Source organism: Perissodus microlepis, chromosome 9 (assembly GCF_051167445.1).
Source record: "Perissodus microlepis isolate ML-2025 ecotype Zambia chromosome 9, ASM5116744v1, whole genome shotgun sequence".
Classification (NCBI taxonomy): Eukaryota; Metazoa; Chordata; class Actinopteri; order Cichliformes; family Cichlidae; genus Perissodus; species Perissodus microlepis.
The window spans coordinates 27083707-27107798 of NC_140469.1; the positions used below are offsets into that span (position 1 = coordinate 27083707).

Genomic DNA, 24092 nt, shown 5'->3' on the forward strand with positions numbered 1-24092 from the left:
GTCGTCTTAGCGTGGACCCTAATTTATAAACACAACTTCTCACCACACATATAACTCATCTGAAACAACAGAGATATTTTATTTCAAAATAAATCACTTTTTCTGGAAACTTGGGTCCAAAATGGGATCCTATTGGTGGCTCAGCTGGTTAATAAAGAGGGAGTACGACTTACTTATAAGAATTCCTTACACTATATAATTTTCCCATCAGTGTTTGGGAATTCTCAGTGGTGCTTGGTGCCATACCCTCAGGTACTTTAATGTTATATAAAAACACTGACAGTTCAATATCTACCTCAGTCACTCTCCCTGATCCAGCTGAGTCAGCAGTGGGAGAAATCTGCTTTTCACAGGAACTTGGTAACAGCAATAAGAGAATACGTAGTTTATTCCAAGATGATATCGTGTCTCTCCCATATATATAATATCTTACTGGAATCGACATGTTAAAGATATCACCTGGAAGACAGTCTGGATGATCCCATAAATAATTGCAAACAAGGTGAAGGAAATCTCATATAAAATTCTTCATAAATGTTACCCAGCCAGTCACTATATGGTAACATTTAAAAGAGAAACTGTAGCACATCTTTTTTGGTACTGTTCCTCTACACAGAGATTCTGGAAGAAGAAGCAATTTTGTTATTGTCCATATTTTAAGGGAGTTTTCTTAATGATGGGGAAATGTTTTATTCTGTTTCTTTAAGTTCTCCAGGAAGAATGATAAATGTTTTTTATAATACATTTCTTAATACTTTTAGCTAAATTTTCTATCCATAAATATAAGTTTATTAATAAAACACCATATTTCTGCCTTTTTATAAGGATATGGAATTGTACATACAATCAATATCAGACTCAACCAACAAAAAGGCTCTCAGAACAATATTTATATATGTTGATTTTTTCGCGCACTCATATAATTATTTTTTTTACCCCTGGTTTTGTATGTTCATGTTCTGTTCTTTCTTAAACTTCATCTGTTTGTATGTTGTATACTTATTGTGTTTCAATAAAGTTCAGTAAAAAAAAGTACAGAAACTTCAGACGTCACTAATCACGTGACTCTGGCCAAACGAATCAAGCCTCGACACGGTGCTTCTGAAACAGCGTGTTGATCTTTTTGACACACGCACCGGAGCGTCAGCTTCAAGCGGACCATCACTACCTCTCACATCTAAAGGTAAGTGCCAAGGTAACTTTGAACTGAGTTCAGTCAATCTTGAGTTTTTCGAAGTTTTCTGAATGAAGTTTTCTGTTGCTCTCTGTGAGAGGAGACCGTTAAAGGCGAGGCTCTCCAGAGTGTAGCAAAACAGGAAACCACAATTGGGTGTGTGTAAGTGTACAAACGAATAGATTAGAAGTGTAAGTGGTTCTCAAACGTTTCACAATGAGTCTCACCCTTACGAGCGACATCAAAGCGCAGTAGTATAGGCCTATTTAACACCACATACACATGAAGACGTTTCACCTCTTATCCGAGAAGCCTCTTCCGTTCTAAGGGTCAAATGGTGGAGAGTCCCAGCAAGGGCGTAGATTTGGCATGGACGGAAGGGACATGTCCCCACCAATATTCAGCGATTATTGAATTGTCCCCACCAATAATTTGATCTATTCGAGTAAAGAAAATCAAACTCGATAGAAAGAAAAAAAAAAAAACGATCTCATTCGCCCAGCGGTGCAGAAAGAGTTAAATTACGTCCTCTACTGGAGTCCTACGTCACGTGACAAATATAGCCAATGTGATTGGCTGTGCCTTTCAGGGAGCTCTGTTTAGTTTTAGCAGCCGCAAACCTGCGCTGGGAGGAGGAAAGGAGGATGGCAGCAAAAAGGAAGAACCTGGATATAAGTATTTTTCAAAGAAACCTGTAAGTCACTTAAAGTCAAGTTCACTCATAAAATGTGTCCGTCATAATAACGTTACAGGCTATGCTAGGCTTTGGCCCACATCTGTCTAAAATTGTATGTAACCACGAATAACGTGTTTTGGAAATTAACTGCACAACAGGCATCACTATTAGTTATCTCACTCTCAGAGCAGCATTTCTAATTTTGATTGAAACTGTCAGAGAAAACGGCAGCTTTGAGCAAGCCAGGATATTAGTTTACAGAGGCTGTTAAAATTATATGTCTAACATTAAAATGTTGGTGACACAATAATTTCATCCTAGTGGTACTGACATATTCATAGGGTTAATTTTTCAGACAAAATATCATGAGGTAGTCATGATTTTGCAAATATCCACCTCGTAGTGCAGTTTGCACAAATTGTTTTAAAAATGCACTCACCCTACAAACATTACTGATGAGTCAAGATCTGCACAAATTGACAGAAACACTGAAGCAGCTACACATTTTATTCTTATTGTCATGTATGTCCTATTTGTCAGGTGACAGAAGAACCAACACAAAGCTCAGAGAGTAATGGTGATACAAGATCACAGGTGAAATTGGATGATGACCTGGTGATTCATGACTGTATTTGAAGCACATGTGTGACTGCATGTATTTGGAATGTCTCACTGTTATTTATCAGGTGACAGAGGCAGCTCTGTCATGTTGTAGCACAGAGGTGAAGAGGCGAGGTCACGGGTGACTGACTGATGATTTGGTGCTATAGATTAACTAGTATTTATTAAATACTAGTTAATACTAAATTATTATTAACAATTGTTAGGCTGCTGGTGTAAATTGATTCATTAGTGTTTATTTGACAAAGAATCTGAATTGCCATGTCTCACTTTTTATATGGCACGAATCAATGTGTTATTTTATCAGGTGGCAATATGTCCTAGTGCAGTCAGAGGGGAAGAGCCAGGGCCAAAGGTGAGGCACATCAAGCACAGAATAATAATTTTAATCTGAGGATAAAACGCAGGTACTGAGGCTGGAAGAAGCTTCAGTGCTCTCAGAAGACTAAAAAGATGGCTAAGGTTAACAATGACTCAAATGAGATTAAACAATGCTGCTGTGTGTCCACCAGGAGAGACTGGACAGTATAGATGTAAAACAAATATGCCAGCAGTTTATCTCAGTTAACGAGAGGAGCAGGCATGTGTTTGGCTCCTTCACATAGAGGACATTGAGTTGTTGTGTGGGACACCAGCAGTCCATGTCTGTTGCTGTAACAGTAGTTCATGTTTAGAATAAAAAGTCCCAGCTCACTGATTTGATCGGGGCAATTGTGTGCCTAAACTATTGCATAATTTTGCTGAGCGATCTTTTACTTTGTGGTAATCTTAGATGAGTAGTTTTATGGACAAAAACCACCAGGTCAGTGTTCCCTTAGTGCCAAAATATAACAGATGTTGGTGTACTATGTCCCGATTCTAATTTGAGGTGAGGCAAACGACTGAAAGTCCATAGTGGGTCAACACAAATGATTTTATTAAAACACATATATGTGGTGAAGATGGGCTCTGCAAAACATCAGCCTCGATCTTCCCAGAACAATACATGGGGTGTGATATTTATACTTATGATGACAAGTAATCTGCGTCACCACAGATGAAAAACAACATGCATGTTCCAGTAACTCCAGCGAGGACATATTCTAAAAAAGAACAGCTACTTCCTTTGTTCCTCCAGATGCTTCCTGTTATTCCACTCCCTCTGCACTTCAGAACAGAACATGAGCATGCCGTTTACAAGCAACACAAGTCTACTATGTATGTGTGCAGGCAGACTTATGTCTGTGTTTTAACCTCAGTACATGACCTCACTCAACAAACAAAGACATTTTAGAAGTATACTTCCTGACTCCGTTTGAGTCCTCTGTTACCAGGCAAACTTCAGTGCAGCAGGCTGCTGAATGCACCCACACATGCCTTCAATATGTGGTAAATTGTACTGTAAACATGTAGGGCAATCCCTTCAATAGCTGTACTTGACTCCATAGATCGGCCAGACATCGCGCTGCCCGTAGCTTCAAACCATTAATTAACTTGTCCTAGCTTCAACTATTTAATTAGCAATATGTGTATAACATGATTACAGTTGCACCTGCCATGAAAGATTATTATGTGCTTATGCTAACACCTGAAATACAGACTTTAATGTAACATCAACAGTTTCAATAAATGTGTCAATGAAATGATAATAATGATAAATCATAAGTGATGCAACAGTAATAATAATGATTATGAATAGTAACAGTAAAATAATATTTCATCCCGACAACTATAACTGAAGTAATGATGTTAAGTCCTTAAAGTCATATTCATGAAGCTATTTTTAGTTTTGTATGATACCTGATTTATATGGATTATGGCTGAAGTAAACTAAAGCCTAAAATACTTAGTCAGTCATTTGTTTAATAGTAACTTAACATTATATAATTCACATATAAAACTATAAATTGTGATTTTAAATGGTTTAAAGGCACGTAGAATAGCATATGTAGGCAAGTATATTTCTCCTCTTTTTATTAAGAAGCAAAGACAAAAAGGAAAAAAAAAAAAGAAACAGGGCAGGGTTCAGTGGTTGAATCATCCGTCCCCACCAATGCCAAAACCAAATCTACACCCTTGAGTCCCAGATTTAAATGTATTTCAAGCTACTTGAAGAAGTCCAGACACTTTTCTTTCCAAGCTCCTTAGACTACGATGACCTGGATGACTGAGAACCTTCACAGACACCACATACACATATTTGGCAACATTCAAAGTGTGTGTGTGTGTGTGTGTGGGGGGGGGGGGGTGGGGGGGTCCTTCGAAAGCCGGGTAGGCTGGAAGTGAGCGATCGTGAAGTTGGACGGTCTAGCCTTCAGAATTACATCACGACCTCTCTCAGTGGAGTGAAACTCTGCCATCTGCTCCTTACTATCTAAAATATAACCGGATGCTGGTGTAAATTCTGGACCATCTCACACTTTTGTTTAATCAGTTTTCTGTTTGACGTGTTTTCAGCTGTGTGAAAACCCCGGAGGAACCCTTCCAAGGGAATAATAATGTTTTATTTAATCTAATGACTTTGATCTCAGCCTAACCGATTTACTCAGGAACAAATAAAACACTGAAAAAAGCCAAACAATAATAATAAGTTGTCTACATGACTTATATATCATGTTTAACCTGATTAGCAAAAAACCACAGGGGGTTTGAAAACGATGAAGCCAGGAGTTCGCTGTTCTTGCCGGCTCAGATATTTGAAGTTTACACAGCTACATTCTGACCTGAAAATATCTTAAAAGTTTATTTTGCAACTCAGAAAGAGTAATAAGAGTAATATTAAAACTAAGTTGCTGCCGCCATTGTTGAAAACTGGAATTAGCTGGGCCGCGCTAGGAATTCTGTGATATGATTTTTCAATTTTGTTGTTTGGGTGGAAAATCGTAAGAAATTTGGGAGAATGGTGGTTCAAGGGGATTTTCGGGAGGGGCAATGAAATTCTGGATTCTCCCAGAAAAATTGGGAGGGTTGGCATAGTCCAATGTTTTCCTCTTAGCCATTCTTGGGTTTTAGCTGTGTATTTTGGGTCATTGTCCTGTTGTAAGACCCATGACCTGTGACTGAGACCTGTCTTTCTGACACTGGCCGGCACATTTCTCTCTAGAATCCGTTGATAGTCTTGAGATTTCATTGTACCCTGCACAGATTCAAGACACCCTGTGCCAGATGCAGCAAAGAAGCCCAAGAACATAACCGAGCCTCCCCCATGTTTCACAGTTGGGATAATGTTCTTTTCTTGATATGCTTCATTTTTCCATCTGTGAACATGGAGCTGATGTGCCTTGGCAAAAAGTTCAATTTTTGTGTCATCTGTCCACACAACATTCTCCCAGAAGCTTTGTGGCTTGTCAACACGTAGTTTGGCATATTCCAGTCTGGATTTTTTTGTGATATGATTTTAACAGTGGTGTCCTCCTTGGTCGTCTCCCATGTATCCCACTTTGGCTGAAACAATGACGGCTCGTGCGATCTGACACTGATGTTCCTTGAGCATGAACTTCAGCTTGGATCTCTTTAGAAGTCTTTCTGGGCTCTTTTGTTACCATTCGGATTATCCGTCTCTTTGATCTGTCATCAATTTTCCTCCTACGGCCACATCCAGGGAAGTTGGCTACAGTTCCATGGATCTTAAATTTCTGAATAACATGTGCAACTGTAGTCACAGGAACGTCTAGCTGCTTGGAGATGGTCTTATAGCCTTTAACTTTAACATGCTTGTCTATGATTTTCTTTCTGATCTCCTGAGACAACTCCTTCCTTTGCTTCCTCTGGCCCATGTTGAGTGTGGTACTCACCCTGTCACCAAACAACACCTGGAGTCCTATATATAGGCCCACTAACTTATTACAAGATTGTAGACACCTGTGATGCTGATTAGTGGACACACCTTGGATTAACATGTCGCTTTGGTCACATTATTTTCATTCTTTTCTAGGGGTACCATCATTTTAGTCCAGCCCTGTTTCATCCATTTATTATTTAAATAATTCAGTTGAAGCAGGGTTGAAAAGCAATGTCTGATTTTCATTGGTTAAGATTCATAGAATTTTATTTATTATTACTTTTGTCAGATTAAAGTTTTTTCTGTGACCATTGTCAGTTCTTCTTTCATTGACTGAAGGGTACCAACAATTTTGTCCACGTCTATGGCGCTACTCCCTCGGACCGAGAAACTCCTCTCTCTCGGGCCTGGGTGACGGTATTGCTCTTGAGCTCATGTAGAGACAGATGAAGGCGGATTCCTCTTCACTCAAGTCTTCCTCCGACAGCTGGCTTCACCAATTCACTGTTGCTGGCTGCAAAGGATTACTACTCACTTGCAGAAGTGGCCGCGACCACTGGCAATAAGGAAATGCTGCTCTTTATAGAGGACTCATGCTCGGGGAGACGTTTTCTGGTCCACTCTCTCTCCCAGAAGAGCCCCGGGAACGCTTGTGTCGTCTTTGCATACCTCCACAATTACATATTGTTTAGTGTTTAAAAATTTTTTAGATTTTCCGTGTACCACCAGAGAGAGACTAAGTACTACTAGTGGTATGTGTACCACAGTTTGAGAACCACTGTTCTAAACCATGCTGTGAAACTCCTGGGGACCACCCCTTAAGGGTGAGATTAAAAGTATATGTGTATGACTGAGGGGCTGCCCCTCAGATCTGCTCTGGGAGAAACATAGGAATGTAGAAGAGGTGAAGGGAGTGTGTGTTTTTAAAAAAACAAAACAAACAAATCCGTTTGATAAAGTGCTTTCGGTTCGGTATGCATATGTATCGAACAATACAAAATCTTTTATTTGTTTTATCAACTTTTCTTCCGACGATGCTGTCTGTGTTGAGCGCTCAGTGGATCTGCGTTCGACTACCCTGCCTAGGCTGCACTGTTGAGTGCAGATCCACTGAGCGCAGCGCAAGCTAGCAAGACAGAAGCCAAGCTCGTTGCAATATGGCAACTGCCTCAACGCTACCCGAAATTGAACCTCCCCCACCTTCATTCAGATCTGGCGTTTGAAACTATCTTGATGTTCATGTGAAGCATGACCCTGATGGTAAGCGCGTCATGGACAAAAGTAAAACAGTATGTCGGATGTGCCACGCAATGCTCAATTGGTGGGAACTAGTGCGTTATCGCAGTTAGCTCGTTAACGTGTTGATGACGTCCAGCCCCACGCACGGGGCGATCCACGGTAATTCGTTAACGGAGATTTGCAGCGTTATGGCGTTAACGTCATTTTAACGAGATTAACGCTGACAGCGCTAGTGGGAACACAACGAATATGACTGCACATTTACGCTGACATCATCCTAATGCAAACACAAGTGGAAGCAGACAAAAACAACAAGCACGCATGCTACAAACTTTACCAGAGTCATTTAGACAGCCGTTAGCACATGATTCTCCTTATAGGGACCTGATATGTTTAATATGCTGCTGAGAATATAGCCCAGAAGAAGCGTATAGAATAGCTTTTATTTTGGAAAGAGCCATTTCTCTGTAATTTATTCTCTTTTCCAAAGATGAGTGATTTCTCGATCAGATAGATTTATTTATTTTTGTTGTTTCATCAACATTAAATTTAAAAACTGTACTTTTGAGTTAAAATATATATTTATAATTTTAATAAATGACAAATTAAAAAGGCATGAAGGTTTTTTTTTTTTTTTTTTTTTTTGTATCGAAAAAATATCAAACCGTGACACCAAAGTATCAAACAGAACTGAACTGTGAATTTTGTGTATCGTTTCACCCCTAGTTGGAGGTAAAAGTGCTACAATGAAAAACATTTCAAGAAAATGTAAAAAAAAGTATTCCAGGATAAAACTCAGCTGTCTTTGTCTTATCGCTGCAAATCATTGTGTCGGCCCACTGGGCATTTGATTCTAATAACAGGCCTCAGTCTCTCCTGCTACTGGTCTGCCATACTGCTAAATTTGGTATCCGTGCTCAAACCTCTTCTGTCTGTTTGCCCACCTCGGGAAGCAAAAATTTGTTGTTTTTTTACTTGTCAGATGAACATTAGAGACACTTTGACTCTTCAGTGCAGTGTGGAGCCTAACAAAGATCTGTTTTGTGTCCCAGCTGATCAGCAGAAGGAGAAGAGTCTGACGGAGCAGCAGAGGAACATTTTCAGCTACTTGGACTCAGCTCAGTCACTACAGAGAAAACAATGAGCTCAACACAGAAGGTGACAGACAGAGCAGGGCGATATGACCAAAAATATTTGTCACGATATACATTTGAAAATTTGCGATAACAATATAACTGACGATATAATTGACGCGAGACAAAATACTTTACAACTCCACAACTTTATTAGTGCAAAAAAAAAAAAACATCAATGTATTTGCACATAACCAAGCAGCTGTTTTTTTTTATGTGTATTAAAATTATATAAAAATTTAACAGTGCAAATACAAATGCCTTGGAGCAAATGTCGGCCAATTTCCTCTGGAAATGCCTTTTGGTTAAACTGTCAGCAAGCAATTTGCATTTGCACTGTTAAATTTTTATATAACTTTAATGCACATAAAAAACAGCAGCTTGTTTAAGTGAAAATATATTGATGGATTTTTTGCACTAATAAAGTTGTGGAGTTTAGAGTATTTTGTCTAGTGTCAATTATATCGTCAGTTATATAGTTATTGCAAATTTTCAAATGTATATCGTGATAAATATTTTTGGTTATATCGCCCTGCTCTACTTTCATGTGTTACTGTTTAGGCTTAAATGTGTTTGATGTTTGGTGCCTTTTCCTTAATGTAAAAAAACCCCCTTAGGTTACAATCAGACATTTTTCTTGCATTTGATTTGATAAATTTTGATCTTTTGATTGATAAACTAAAATGTTATGGATTTTCACCAGCTGCTTTGTGCTGGAAAAAAAATTATTCAGACAGAAGATAGCAGAAGGTTTATTGTAATGGTTATTTCTCAGTTATGAACTGCGGTTTACCCCAAGGCAGCTGCCTCGCTCCACTTCTCTATTCAGTTTTCACTAACGATCTGCAATATGTCTTGGCTTAATCTTGGGTATGCCAATGATTCCACCATGTTTTATTCAGCCAGTGACAACTCTGAATTGATCAGCGTGTCACAACAAAATTTGCTGAACCTTGACTGGATAAGTAAAAACAACATGATTTTTAAATGTATCTAAATCCAAATCTATGTTAATTAGAAGCAGATTAGTCAACAGCCCACAACTGAGTCTTTCCATAGCCAGTGTTAGAACACGTCACCCAGATGAAACTACTCAGCATTACCATAAATCACCACCTTTCATGGTCTCAGCACATCGACTCTGTTATTAAGAAAATGGGACAAGGCATAGCTATGGCTATGAAATGCTCTTTGTGTATCACTTCTTCAATTATGAAAGATGTCATTAATGCACTAGTAATGTCTCATCTGGAGTATTGTTCGATCATTTGGTCAGCAGCTAATAAGACAAACATAGGATTTATTATCACTGAATGGTTATGTATAAATCTATAAAAAGTAAGTGTGTGTGTGTGTACACAATCAGGAGGGATGGGCATGATTTTAGTGTTTGAACAGTCATGAATTATTTTTAACACCAGGTTGGATGTAATGTGTTAGAACTACCACTAGGTGGGGATAAGAGACCTTTAAGGTGTTTGGTGCCACACTCCACCTTCAGGTTTAAAACTAGTGTTAATGGAGGGAGTTTGATGGTTGAGTTTGTTCCACGACTGCATTTCACTCACTGCCTCTGTTTGTATCTCTGTCACTGCAGGACCAACATGGACCAGGAAGTCAGCGCTCTCAGGAGGCCGACAAACCTCACAGAAGAAAGAGAGAGAAAACATACACCTGTGACTTGTGTGGAAAGTCTTTTTCATTGAAGGGTTCCCTAACAAAACACCAACTTATCCACAGTGGAGTTAAAGCGTACAGCTGTGATCAGTGTGGCAGAGCTTTTACTCGCAGTAGCAGCTTACAGAGGCATCTACTTACCCACTATGGAATTAAGGCATACAGCTGTGACGAGTGTGGGAAGGAGTTTACTGAGAAGGCTGTACTAAAGCGTCATCAGGTCATCCACACTGGAGAGAGACCGTTCAGCTGTGACTTGTGTGGGAAGTCTTTTTCCTGGATGAGTTCCCTAAAACAACACCAACTCATCCACAGTGGAGTTAAAGCGTACAGCTGTGATCAGTGTGGCAGAGCTTTTACTCACAGTAGCTACTTACAGAATCATCTAGTTACCCACTCTGGAATTAAGGCATACAGCTGTGACATCTGTGGAAAAACTTTCAGCCAGAGAGGGCACCGAAATACACACCTACGCATTCACACCAGACATGATGTGTACTGCTGTGAACAGTGTGGCAAAGAGTTTACAACAGACGCAAAGTTACAGCGACACATGTTTACCCACACTGAGGAGAGACCTTATAAATGTGACCTGTGTGAGAAGACTTTTAAATCTCCACATTACCTGAGACGACACCAACAGATCCACACCAGAAAGAGACTCTACAAGTGCAGTTACTGTGAGGTATGTATTTATATTGTTATCTTGTCATTTTAGCCTGACTGTTTGGAACAACTCTGCTCATTAAACTGTGTTAGCATGTTAGCAATTCTACTGCATGGAAAAGCAGCTCTGAGTGTGTATTCAGATTTTCATGTCAGTTATGATTTTAGTATTACTGTAGTATTATGGTGGTAGTGTTGTAGTTATTGCAGCCCAGTAAACTGAGTGTGTTAACTGAAACAGTCAAATGTAATTGGACGTCTGCAGAGATGCTCTTTATTTCAGGCGACGTTCAGGATAAAAATGTTGAAGGACTGACTTACACTGTCTTTGTGTCTTTGTTTAGAAGCAGAGCGACACAGATGGATCCAGTTCTCAACCCTGTCATCACTGTGGTGGTAGGAAAGACTTTCGTTGTGACCTTTGTGGAAAAACTTTCAGTCGGCAAGCCACTGTAAAAATACATCAACGTAAACACACTGGAGACAAACTGCAATACTGCAAAGAATGTGGGAGAAGCTTCACCACATCAACTGACTTAAAACGACATGAACTGCTTCACAGTGGGGTTAAAAAGCACCTCTGTGATCAGTGTGGGTCATCCTTCACCACTGCATGTGAGCTTAAATCACACAAACGAGTCCACACAGGAGAGAAACCATACAAGTGCAGACACTGTGACAAAAGCTTCTCACAGTCAAATGGTCGTAACTATCATGAACGTGCACACATGGAAGGAAACTACAGCTGTGACCAGTGTGACAAGAGCTTCAGGAATCTCAGTTCATACTCCAAACACAAACGATCCCACGTTACTAATAAACTGTTTCACTGTTACCAATGTGCCCAAACATTCACCTCATTGTCTGCTCTGTGCAAACATCAGCGTGATCACTCAGGGCTGAAATCACTCCCATCACTGGATCACAGTGAATCTGAAGAGACAGAAAGATCCTCTGGTTTCAGTGTCAGACTCAAAAAGCTTGAGATCAGGCTCCACAGAGTTCAGATAGAATCATTTAAACTTGTGTTGAACTGAACTGGTTGCTGGGCTGAACTTCTACATAATACAGATTTACATGGGATCTTATTTTCTGTCGTTTTACTGAGTCAGTTTTGTCCTTTTTTCTCTGTCCTGGTTTTGCTCGTCTGTAAATAATTGAAACTCAGTCAAATAGTTCATTGTTCTCCAGCAAAACGTTTTAGAAACTCATGTTTAACCTTTAAAACTCTGACATGTTTTAGCACACAAGGCTTCATCGGGGAGTTCACTCACGATTGGACCATGAGAATAAAGGTTTTTAGTTCTTTCAAAGAGAGTCTTGGAGGTGTTTGATGTTTCTGTTTTTCTGAAACCACCTGAAAGAAAAACTATTTTTCTTGCTTCATGTAGTGTAGAAGTTTTTAATGTTTCTTTCATCTGTGATGTTCTTGAATGTGTTCACATGAAGATGGTACAAATAAACTGTCCTTTTAGCTTCAGCTCCTAATTTATTCATTATTTGTGGATGATCGGCTTTTCTCTCTTGTTTATTTATCGCGCTAAACAACAGCAGCACGTTTAAGCTTGATCAGCTGTTGTTAGAATTCATTTGATTTTAATTTCTAGTATCAGCTGATGTTTGCTGGAGCCACAGCTTTAAAAACGGCTGGTCCAAACCAGGAGATGTCCTTACTGACTCATCAGAGCTGAACTGGTGATGGAGAAATAGGTTTACCTTTTAGGTGACATGAATGAGTTGAAGGGAAGTTATGAACTGTTTCTGAGAGACGAATAACACCAATATCCTTTTCTGTGTAGCTGACAGCTGGTAACTGTGCAGGGACGGATCTAGCAAAGCTTTTGCCAGGGGGCCAGGTAGGGCATTAACAGGGAAAGGGGGGCACAAAGATATACTTTTCTTTCTTACTCTCATATAAAATATTTAGCTTTTATTAAATAGTTATCTGAATCTTACAACCAAAGTTTGTATAATAATACACAAGATTGGCTGTAGCCATTGTTAATCATTCAGAACACTGTGTAAAAAAATAACAAAAAGTGAATGCAAAAGTGCATAAATATTTATTTTACGTGTTTGATGTGTGTGGCGGGGCGTGGTCTGCAGTGCCGCTGCAGGGGAGGTGGACCCACGGGCGTAAAGTCTGTGCTCTCTCGGCTGTTTTTTGGGTGTGTGTTGGGCTGTGAGTTGAAAAGCTACAGCCGGCTGTGTGGGTACACCAACCATGTGTGAAAAGTGGTCCATAACGTAATGCTTCAAAGCGTGTTCATGCAAACATTGTCGGGTCTGCCGTGGTACAATGGGACTTCTGCTCATGAACCTCTGTGCACAGCGTCTGCAAATCGGGGCTGTACGAAGTCACCTCATCTTTACACAAAACTGTAAGCTGTCATCTGTGAGGCGCGAGCGGTGTTTGTTTTTACCATAGTTCATGGTGGAGAATGGCTGCTCTGCTGAGTTTTGCTCTCTGTAGCCGTATGAATGGCAAACTACACTGATTAGCAGCGGCATAGGCACACTTAAAATTTCTTCCGAAATTTTCGCTTTCTAGTTTTTAGTTGTTCTGCTGCCTAAATACCACAGGGTGTAATTATGAAGTTATTGAGCTGCACATACTTTACGACCTGCTTAAGTTCGAAGTCACAGCGTCTGTAAGAATTGAACAGAAACATCTGTCCTTCTGAAAATCACCCAAAGGCACGGATACAAACTCAAAGGATGCAACCTGTAACTTTCTCTTCCTTCATGTCAGTACCATCATCGATTATTTATATAAAATGCATATAGCAACAGTAACACTTTAGTTTGGATTTCATGATTTCTGTAACTGGAAAATATTTTGTTTAAAGACAGAAGTGACCGCATAGTTGCAACATTAAAGTGAAATATTTAATAGTCTAATAACAGATTAAATGCTGTGTTGAGGCTGTCGTTTCAGGAGGAGAGAAGCTGCAGAGAGGCGTGTAAGACTGCAACTCTGCTTCCTGGTCCCAACTCTGGATAGTCATATTTTAGGGGGTTTAATAAATGTGTCCATATTTCTAGAAATGAGATCTGCTCCATCCAAAGTGGGATGGATGCCATCTCTCCTAACAAGACCAGGTTTCCTCCAGAAGGTTTGGCAATCATCTATGAAGCCCACATCGTTTCTTGGACACCACTCAGACAGCCAGCAACTTAAGGAGAAGAGACAATACAGCGTCTTTCTCTGCTCCCGGTAAGCATGTCTGTTGTAGCCTGCGCTTTATAATTGTCTCTTTGATTATTCAAACAGTGTTTAAAATGTGACTCGTTTGTTATCCAAAAACATTTTATCTATGTTACTGATTTAATGTTACTGATTATGTATATATTTCAAGTTTCTTAGCTCAAACAGACTCTTGAGCATATTCATATAGCAAATCCACATAACCAGTCTGCACCAGTAAACACAGAAGTACATCAAATCTTGACTAAAATTCTTGTTTATCTAACTTCATGCACATTGCATGCACAAGAATCCAAATCTCTGTATCACAATGATTTCGTTAAAGACTTATTATTTTATGGGGGCAATATCACAATTTACCGTAGATCATTAATAGGGAACAAAAAAGAAGGATCACATCGGCAATATTGCTGGGAGACAGAAGTCTTGACACGTGCTTATAACTTAAAACACAAAAAACTCAGTTACAGCTGGTAAAATTTATGATATATACCAGACTTTCACAGTCTGCATCTTAACAGGGTTTTTTTTCTGCTTTTGTTCACTCCTAGTGTGATTAAAAAACAACAAACACAGAGCCCACTAACTATTAGCCGCTTTCCCCCCCTAAACAGTTAGTTGACTGAGAGAAATGCAATCCATTATTGTGAACGCTGAAGGAGATGTGCTCCATAGTCAAACTTATATTTCCTTAACTTACATCCAATGTTCTGTTTAATTCCGGCATCCCTTTATGGTTTGATGGAAAATTGGTTAAACCATTGCTCAACTTATGTGTGAATGACAGCAGATAATTCTGATGAAACTGACCCCGTAAGCACTTTGCAGCTGAGTCGAGGGCTCGTGGAAATAAGGTCAGGAGATGTCCGGCGTGACTGCGCGTGTGGTCTGTCCATTTGGGACGTCTGACAGACACATTAGTGCAACTCAGAGTGTGAGCAGCAACTCCTGTATACTAAACATAAGAAAAATAATTTGTAGTGCTTCTTTTTTTAAACCGACATTCCAGGTGTTATGGTACGGACTAATTCAATGGTTCATGCAGCACCCTCTGGTGGTTGTGTTGTGTGTGTTTGTTGTTGCAGCTTGGCAATAAACGAAGTCGCCACGTTAAGACAGAGCTGTCTCAGTCTTGTTAATGTTGCTGCTATCATAAACCGGGGATCTACCAAAAGATGGTGTCAGAAGTACTCAGGAGAGAAGAAGAACGTCACGATAACGAAAGCTTTCTCACCGGAGAGAACCTGCCCTGCAAGTTTGCATTAACAGCCACAGTAAGAGCTAAGCTAACAAATTAGCAAACGCTAAATAGCATCTCGCGACTAGCAGCATGGCAACTGCGCCGGCAGCCTTCCAAGTATCACCGCCACCGAAGTTCAACTTTTCAAAGCCAGAAGAGTGGCCGAAATGGATCCGACGCTTTGAGAGGTTCAGGATAGCATCCGGACTCGAGCTACAATCAGACGAAAACCAGGTTATCACTCTGATATATACAATGGGCGATGAAGCTGAAGACGTGATCACTTCGTTGAACCTGACCGAAGAGGAGGCGAGTACCACACTCTCAAAGACAAACTTGAGGCACACTTTGTAGTCAGAAGAAATGTTATCTTTGAACGTGCAAAGTTCAACTAAAGACAGCAAGAAGCAGGAGAGACTGCAGACGGGTTTATTACATCGCTATATGCCTTGGCTGAGCATTGTGGCTACGGGGCGCTGCACAGTGAAATGATAAGAGACAGACTCGTTGTTGGAATAAGAGACAAGAGGCTCTCGAAGCAACTGCAAATGGACGCGGAGCTCACGTTAGAAAAAGCAGTGATACGGATTCGCCAAAGTGAGCTTGTTAAGAAGCAGCAGGATCTTCTTAAAAACAACTTCAAGCAGGAAAATCCTTGTAATGTGGACGTCATTAAAGAAAAAGTAAAACACTTCAAACCAAGAAAGACTGTGCCACAAAACACAGAGAGGAATGTGAAAAGCCAATGCAGCCGATGTGGAAAGACACCCTTTCACAGCAAGAACCTGTGCCCAGCCAAAGAGGTACTCTGCAATCAGTGTAAAAAGGTCACTATGCAAGAGCGTGCAGGTCTGGGGCAGTGGGAGAAATACGTGCAGCAGGTGGTGACAGTGAAGAAAGGGAGGTAGCATTTTTGGGAACAGTAGCCTCAGAGAGAAATGAGGATGCGTGGTTGACTAAAATAAAAGTTAACAATGTGGACTGCTGGCTCAAAATTGACACAGGAGCGGACGTAACCGTCTTGCCTGAAAAGCACAAAAACCACAGCTGCAACCCACAGATCTGAAACTGTATGGGGCGGGAATGTCTCCACTAGCAGTTAGAGGGAAATTTACTGCTAACCTGAGCACTCCAAGCAAAACTACAGTACAGCCTGTGTATGTAGTAGCAGACCTGACGCAAGGGTTACTTAGCCGCCCAGCAAGTGTAGCACTTGGGTTAGTGGCCAGAGTAGAAGCAGTGTCACTCACTTCGGTAGAGGCAGTAAAGCAGCAGTTTCCAAAACTATTCAGCGGGTTAGGCCGAATGGAGGGGGAATACAAAATTGAGCTTAAAGAAGACGCTAAGCCATTTGCCCTGTCAACCCCAAGAAGGGTCCCGCTTCCCCTGTTGCCCAAAGTCAAAAGAGAGCTTGCTCGTATGGAAGAGTTAGGGGTAATCTCCAGAGTAGAGCAGCCTACTGACTGGTGTGCAGGAATGGTTCCAGTACCTAAACCAAACAGAGATGAAGTGCGTGTGTGCGTGGACTTGACCAAACTGAACAATTCTGTGAAAAGAGAAAGACACATGTTGCCATCAGTTGAGCACACCCTAGGACAGCTAGAGGGCGCAAAGTTGTTCTCAAAACTCGATGCTAACTCAGGATTTTGGCAAATACCTTTGTCCAAGCATTCAGCTCTCCTCACAACCTTCATCACACCATTCGGAAGGTACTGTTTCATTAGACTCTGTTTCGGCATATCCTCAGCCCCTGAGCATTTTCAAAAACGAATGTCTCAGCCTTTGGAGGGGCTGGACGGAGTTGTCTGCCAAATGGATGACATTCTGGTTTATGCTGACACACAGGCCCAGCACGACAAGAGACTGGTCGCAGTCCTTGAACAGCTCACAAAAGCAGGGGTGACATTGAAAAGTGAGAAATGTGAGTTTGCAAAGACCTCAATCAAGTTCCTCGGACAGATCATTGACACTACAGGAGTCAAAGCAGACCCAGAAAAAGTGAAAGCGGTCAGCAACATGGACGCACCCACCGATGTGGGTGGAGTGAGACGATTCCTGGGAATGGTTAACCATCTAGACAAGTACCTTCCCCACTTAGCAGAGAAAACACAGACATTGAGAGAACTACTCAGTACCAAAAACATGAGGTATTGGAGTGAATCTCAACAAACTGCGTTTGACAACATTAAGTCAGAACTGAGTAAACCACCAAACTTGGCACTCTACAACCCCAAAGCACAAACAACAGTATCAGCTGATGCATCCTCCTATGGATTGGGAGCGGTGCTACTTTAGAAACAAGAGGATGACACAACCAAGCCAGTGGCCTTCGCTTCAAGAGCATTAACCCCCACAGAACAAAGGTATGCTCAAATAGAGAAGGAAGCACTAGCCATAACCTGGGCATGCGAGCGATTCTCTGATTTTCTTATAGGCATTGAGTTCCATGTTGAGACAGATCACAAGCCGTTAGTACCACTTTTGGGCTCCAAGAACTTAGACGAACTGCCACCACGAATACAAAGACTGAGAATTGGATTAATGAGGTACTCTTTCACCATCTCACATGTCCCGGACAAACACATAGAAACTGCAGATGTGCTGTCCAGAGCACCAGAAAGGATGGTTTGTGGCGAGACATTAAGAGACGAAATAGACCTGTATGCACATCAGGTGATTTCAGGCCTTCCTGCAACAGAGGAGAGACTACAACAAATAAGAGAGCAGCAAGACAAAGACGAAACACTAAAACAAATCAAACTCTACTGCAAGAACGGCTGGCCGGACAAACTCAAAATACCAGGTCCATGTTTCCCATACCACCAGCATGCAGGGGACCTGACTGCTGAAAATGAACTTCTCCTAAAAGGTATGCATATAGTTATTCCAAAGATATTACAAAAAGATGTTTTGACACGACTGCACACAGGTCACCAGGGCATTGTAAAGTCCAGGGAACGAGCCAAGTAGTCGGTATGGTGGCCAGGATTGAGCTCTCAACTACAACAGCTGGTAGCAGAATGTGAGACATGTGCAAAGGTGAGACAGCAACCCAGGGAAACACTCATGCCAACTGAGTTTCCTACACGGCCGTGGGAGTTAGTTGGTGGTGATCTTTTTGAGTGGAGTAACAGCCAGTATTTGGTTGCAGTGGACTATTTCTCACGGTACATAGAAATAGCTAAGCTGTCCTCTACCACATCAGCAGCAGTGATTGACCACTTAAAGTCCATACTCGCACTCCACGGCATACCAACAGAGTTAAGGTCAGATAATGGCCCACAATTCTCCTCAGAACACTTCCAAAAGTTTGCTTCAGAGTGGGGCTTTGCCCACACCACTTCCAGCCCGAGATTCCCTCAGAGCAATGGTGAGGCTGAAAGAGCAGTGAGAACAGTAAAGAGTCTTCTACAGAAAGAAGGAGACCCATATCTCGCTCTCATGGCATATCGCACCACACCACTTGCCAATGGACATAGCCCTGCAGAGCTTCTGATGGGGAGGAAACTTCGTACCACAGTTCCCGTACTTCCATCCTGCCTCAACCCAGGCTGGACAAACATCACTAAACTGAGAGAGAGAGAAGAAAAGGAGAGAGAAAAACAGTGGAAATGGTTCAACAACACACACAGAGCACAAGACCTCACTGGACTACACCCAGGAGATCAAGTTTGGATCACGGACATGAAAACAAATGGGACTATATCAGGCAGAGCAGATACACCACGGTCTTACCTTGTGGAGACCCCGAGGGGGCTTCTACGTCGAAACAGGAGCCATCTCATCACACTAAAAGGGACCAAGACTGAACCAACTGAACAACAAACCCCTGTCCTGCCAGAGAACAGCAGCAGCCCTGTTTCGAACCAGGTTCAGCAGTCTCTTATACCACCAAGTAACCAGACTACTGAAAGAAGATATCCTACAAGAGACAGAAACCCACCGAGGTACCTTAAGGACTTTGATTTAGGTAGAAGGTACTCACGAGCACCTGAGTGACCAGCCCGGGGCAGAATAATCCCCTCACTCAGTTGAAGGACTGGGTTGTCTACCCCACCTTCATAGTTAGAATAAGTTCCCACAGTTAAATAAATAATAGTTATAAATAAAGGAAATAAACGTTTGTTACAGATTTGAGTTAATGTAACAGCCTTGGAGTATCCAGCTACAAGTTAAGTTGCAGTAATTTCAGTATTGACATAAAAGTGGATTATTACAGAAAACATTATAGTTTATAATGTACTCAGAAGGGGGGATGTTATGGTAAGGACTAATTCAATGGTTCATGCAGCACCCTCTGGTGGTTGTGTCGTGTGTGTTTGTTGTTGCAGCTTGGCAATAAACGAAGTCGCCACGTTAAGACAGAGCTGTCTCAGTCTCGTTAATGTTGCTGCTATCATAAACCGGGGATCTACCAAAACACCAGGGATCATGCTTATATGGTTTTGTTTTATTCAAAAACAGGTTAGTTTAGCGATCGTGTAACTGTGTCCTTGACCTTTTTACCGGCTTGAGGAGTTGGTTCCCTGGTGCAGATATTTGGGATGGTTCAAACGCCAAGTCTCCAAATGCAAACAAAAGGATACTTTCCACGTTATTTCTTAAATAGTATAAATGGGATGGGATGATGTTCGATAAAAGTAATAAACAATAAATGTAAATCTGTTTTTTTAACTTTGCAGACTCATTTACCTACTCCAGTGACATCGATAAAAAAAGATCATGGCTTTAAAGAGATTATGAACAAAATGCATTACATTTAGTTTTTTGCTACATTAACAACTTTTCCAACTCTGATTCTCTGCAGGACCAACACGAACATCAGCTTAGACTGAAATCAAGTTCCGACGGCACACACATCTTTCTTTCAGCTTAAGGAGTGAACCGTCAGCTCGTTCAAACACACGTTAAAGTCCGTTTGGCTCGACACCACTGAACAGAGGCAGCAATATAACATAGCTAAAATTAACAGTGCAGTGAATCCTGCTTGTGCCCTGATATTCAGGACTGCAAACTGAGCAGCATCACTGACTTTCAGCTTGTTGTGTTCGTGGATATATGACTGACTTTAATTATCCATAAAATCATCACATTCTCTGTAAGATTAAGGTCGACTATTGAACGGCGAATATTTTAAAGTAAAGACTTTAAAACCAAGTAAGTACAAACATCACTAAAGTCACATAACTTTGCCGACATGTGGCCAACAGTAATGTTTTAATGTTCTTCATTATTAAACATTTGCACATAAATAAGTGACATAATATTCAGTAAGGCAAGTTTATTTATATAGCACAATTCAACAACAAGGTCATTCAAAGTGCTTTACAGAGACATTAAAAAACAACAACAAATAAAAAGCATGATTTAAAATTGATTAAAAAAAATTTGAGCTTAAAAGTGTGGATTTGGTGCTTTATTCAAATGCAGCTGAGAACAGGTGAGTCTTCAACCTGGATTTAAATGAACTGAGTGTTTCAGCTGATCTGAGGCTTTCTGAGAGTTTGTTCCAGATATATGGAGCATAAAAGCTGAATTCAGCTTCTCCGTGTCTGGTTCTGACTCTGGGAACTGATAAAAAAAATGGATCCAGGTGACCTGAGGGATCTGGAAGGTTCATACTGGGTCAGGAGGTCACTGTTGTATTTTGGTCCTAAACCATTCAGAGCTTTATAGACCAGCATCAGAACTTCAAAGTCTATCCTCTGACGGACAGGCAGCAAGAGTAAAGACCTCAGAGCTGGACTGGTGTGGTCCACTTTTTTGGTCTTAGTGAGGACTCGAGCAGCAGAGTTCTGAATGAGCTGTAGTTGTCTGACTGATTTCTTAGGTAGACCTGTAAAGATGCTGTTACAGTAATCAAGCCTACTAAAAATGAATGCATGGACTAGTTTTTGAGACATCATAACAGTACTTACTTTTAAACGTTTACTCTTTGGCCGCTCCGCTTCCACCGTTTTTTTTCGGCAAAATTATCCACACCCACCGCCGCGCTATGCAATGTGGGATATGTTGGGCCACGAAGTCTACACCGACACATCCTTAGAATTCAGGGAAATGAAGGACGCATTTGAGGGCCGCATTTCAAGCAGCCTTTGAATTGGGACAGCCTTCGTCGCGATGCTGTGACGTAATCGGCCTTAAAATGAGGCCTTTAAGGCTGCAGACCCTGAATTGGGATACAGACCAGGAGTGACATGTTTAGCCACATGTTCTCCTGAAGTTGCTGGCTGTCTGAGTGGTGTCCAAGACATGATGTGGGCTTCATAGATAATTGGCAAACTTTCTGGAGGAAACCTGGTCTTGTTAGGAGAGACGTCTTCCATCCCACTTTGGATGGAGCAGATCTCATTTCTAGAAATATGGACAAATTTATTAAACCTCCTAAAATATGACTATCCAGAGCTGGGACCAGGAAGCAGAGTTGCAGTCTTACATGCCTCTCTTCAGCTTCTCTCCTCCTGAAACGACAGCCTCAACACAGCATTTAATCTGTTATTAGAATATTAAATATGTCACTTTAATGTTGCAACTATGCGGTCACTTCTGTCTTTAAACAAAATATTTTCCAGTTACAGAAATCATGAAATCCAAACTAAAGTGTTACTGTTGCTGTATGCATTTAATATAAATAATCGATGATGGTACTGACATGAAGGAAGAGAAAGTTACAGGTTGCATCCTTTTGACTTTGTCTCCGTGCCTTTGGGCGATTTTCAGAAGGACAGATGTTTCTGTTCAATTCTTAAATCCATTTTTTTCAAACACAAACACTATTTTAAAGCTTCTAGAGAGTAAAATATTAATGACAATTATAATAACAGTAATAAAAACAAAAGCTCTCAGATCCATCAAACCAAGCAGCAGAAAGAACAATAAGAGAAGAGAAAACTTTAACCTTGTAGACTTCATTATGTTCCAGCTGCTCTACAGACGCTGTGACCTCGAACTTAAGCAGGTCGTAAAGTATGTGCAGCTCAATAACTTCATAATTAGACCCTGTGGTATTTAGGCAGCAGAACAACTAAGAATAACAACTACAAATAATGTTTTTAGGTTTCTGTTGTTCTGCAAGGTTCTGTACAGGAGAACCAAACCAAGAGCAAATATTACGTCTCATTTACACCCGAGCACGAAGAGCCATCAAAATTTAGTAAATTGAATCATCTTTGTTTAGATGCAAGAAGAAACATATAGAAATGAAAAAGTATAAATATAAATCCAGAGCAAAGATATCCTCTAAATCAGCGTAGCACATGTGCAGCTGCTGGGATTCACTTAAGCATTCGGCTCGTCGCTGTTGCAGATTTTTCTCTCCCTGTTCTGGCTCACAGCGCTGCAAGCACAAAAATAAATATCCCCAAAGGTGTGAAAAGGAGCTAATTAGTAAGAGTATTGTTACTCTCCCCAGGAGTAGTCCAGCAGTAGAGATCAGTCCAATAACAAGGTGTGTAACATCTAGCAGGGTGACAGAAAAACCCAGGGTGACTTCTAAGGACCTCAACGTCTCTCTCACATTGTGTTTTTTAAACATGTTTCCATTTGTCACTTCAGTCTTTACTCTGAAATACAGGAAGAGAAATCATGGCTGAAACAATTTCTCATGAAACCAGGGCTGTGGTCCAACAGTCAGTTTTGGTGAGGAAGGTTCCTAACTGAGAGAAGTGACCCAGAAGTATCTGTGTAGCAGCCACAATGAATCAAGATCATGAGCTTTATTAACTGATCAAAGTCTATTCTTTCATCTTCTGTATTATTCAGTTTGCATTGGTAATGCCCATTATTGTAATGCTTTTTTAAGATGAGCAAAACTTTCTTTTACTTTGGGTTAGCTGGGATAAGTGATGGATGGAGGGAATTTTACTTCAGTCACAGAAATCCTAAACAGGAAGGAGGAGCAGAGTTACAGTGGATCACTATCCAGCAGGGAAACAAGATTTATTTCAATTTCTTGGCTATGAGTGAGATTTACTAAGTGGGCAAATTAGGGTGACGATACTGTTCCAGAGTGATCTATTAATAGTGCACCAATTTACATTCAGAGATGCACACAGCCAGTTCATTTCAGTATGAACCGGCTTTCTACCAACAGCAGGACAAAAACAGCAGATTCGATCATGGAGACACTGAATCTGCTAAACTAATTAAAACATTGTAAGTGCAGGTCTTCAGTTTACGTTTCTTTGTGAAAACAGCACAGCAAAGGAGTCTCAGTGATGTTTTGGTATAAGGGATAAATCTTCTGACCAAACCTGCTGGGACTGTGTGAGGTCCTGAGGCTAAGAGTAAGGATTTATCCACAGGAGAGCTGCGTTCTTACAAACCATCCCACTGTGTAAACCTGACATCTGTGGAACAGCTGAGCTGTATGATGTGTACAAGGACACAAAACATTATTTACCATCAGATCCCGAGCCCTCCATGTGTTAATCAAGAAACTGCTGCTGTGCTACATCCATAAATAATGAATAAATTAGGAGCTAAAGCTAAAAGGACAGTTTATTTGTACCATCTTCATGTGAGCACATTCAAGAACATCACAGATGAAAGAAACATTAAAAACTTCCACACTACATGAAGCAAGAAAAATAGTTTTTCTTTCAGGTGGTTTCAGAAAAACAGAAACATCAAACACCTCCAAGACTCTCTTTGAAAGAACTAAAAACCTTTATTCTCATGGTCCAATCATGAGTGAACT

The 24092-nt window shown here is 40.8% G+C and overlaps 1 protein-coding gene across 3 annotated transcripts; it reads left to right on the forward strand.

Annotated features, from left to right (window-relative positions):
* Positions 1 to 1067: 1067 nt before the first annotated feature.
* LOC146380631 (uncharacterized) lies at positions 1068 to 12426 on the forward strand. 3 transcript variants are annotated; one of them, XM_084940093.1, is made up of 4 exons: positions 1068 to 1183; positions 8523 to 8628; positions 10201 to 10965; positions 11291 to 12426. In XM_084940093.1, exons 2-4 carry the CDS (start codon positions 8611 to 8613, stop codon positions 11981 to 11983), a joined length of 1476 nt encoding a protein of 491 aa, XP_084796219.1. In that variant the 5' UTR covers positions 1068 to 1183; positions 8523 to 8610; the 3' UTR covers positions 11984 to 12426. The 3 variants fall into 3 exon arrangements, with proteins under 3 accessions (XP_084796219.1, XP_084796220.1, XP_084796221.1); XM_084940094.1 differs by lacking the exon at positions 1068 to 1183 and adding an exon at positions 1191 to 1868; XM_084940095.1 differs by lacking the exon at positions 1068 to 1183 and adding an exon at positions 1875 to 2444.
* Positions 12427 to 24092: the final 11666 nt, after the last annotated feature.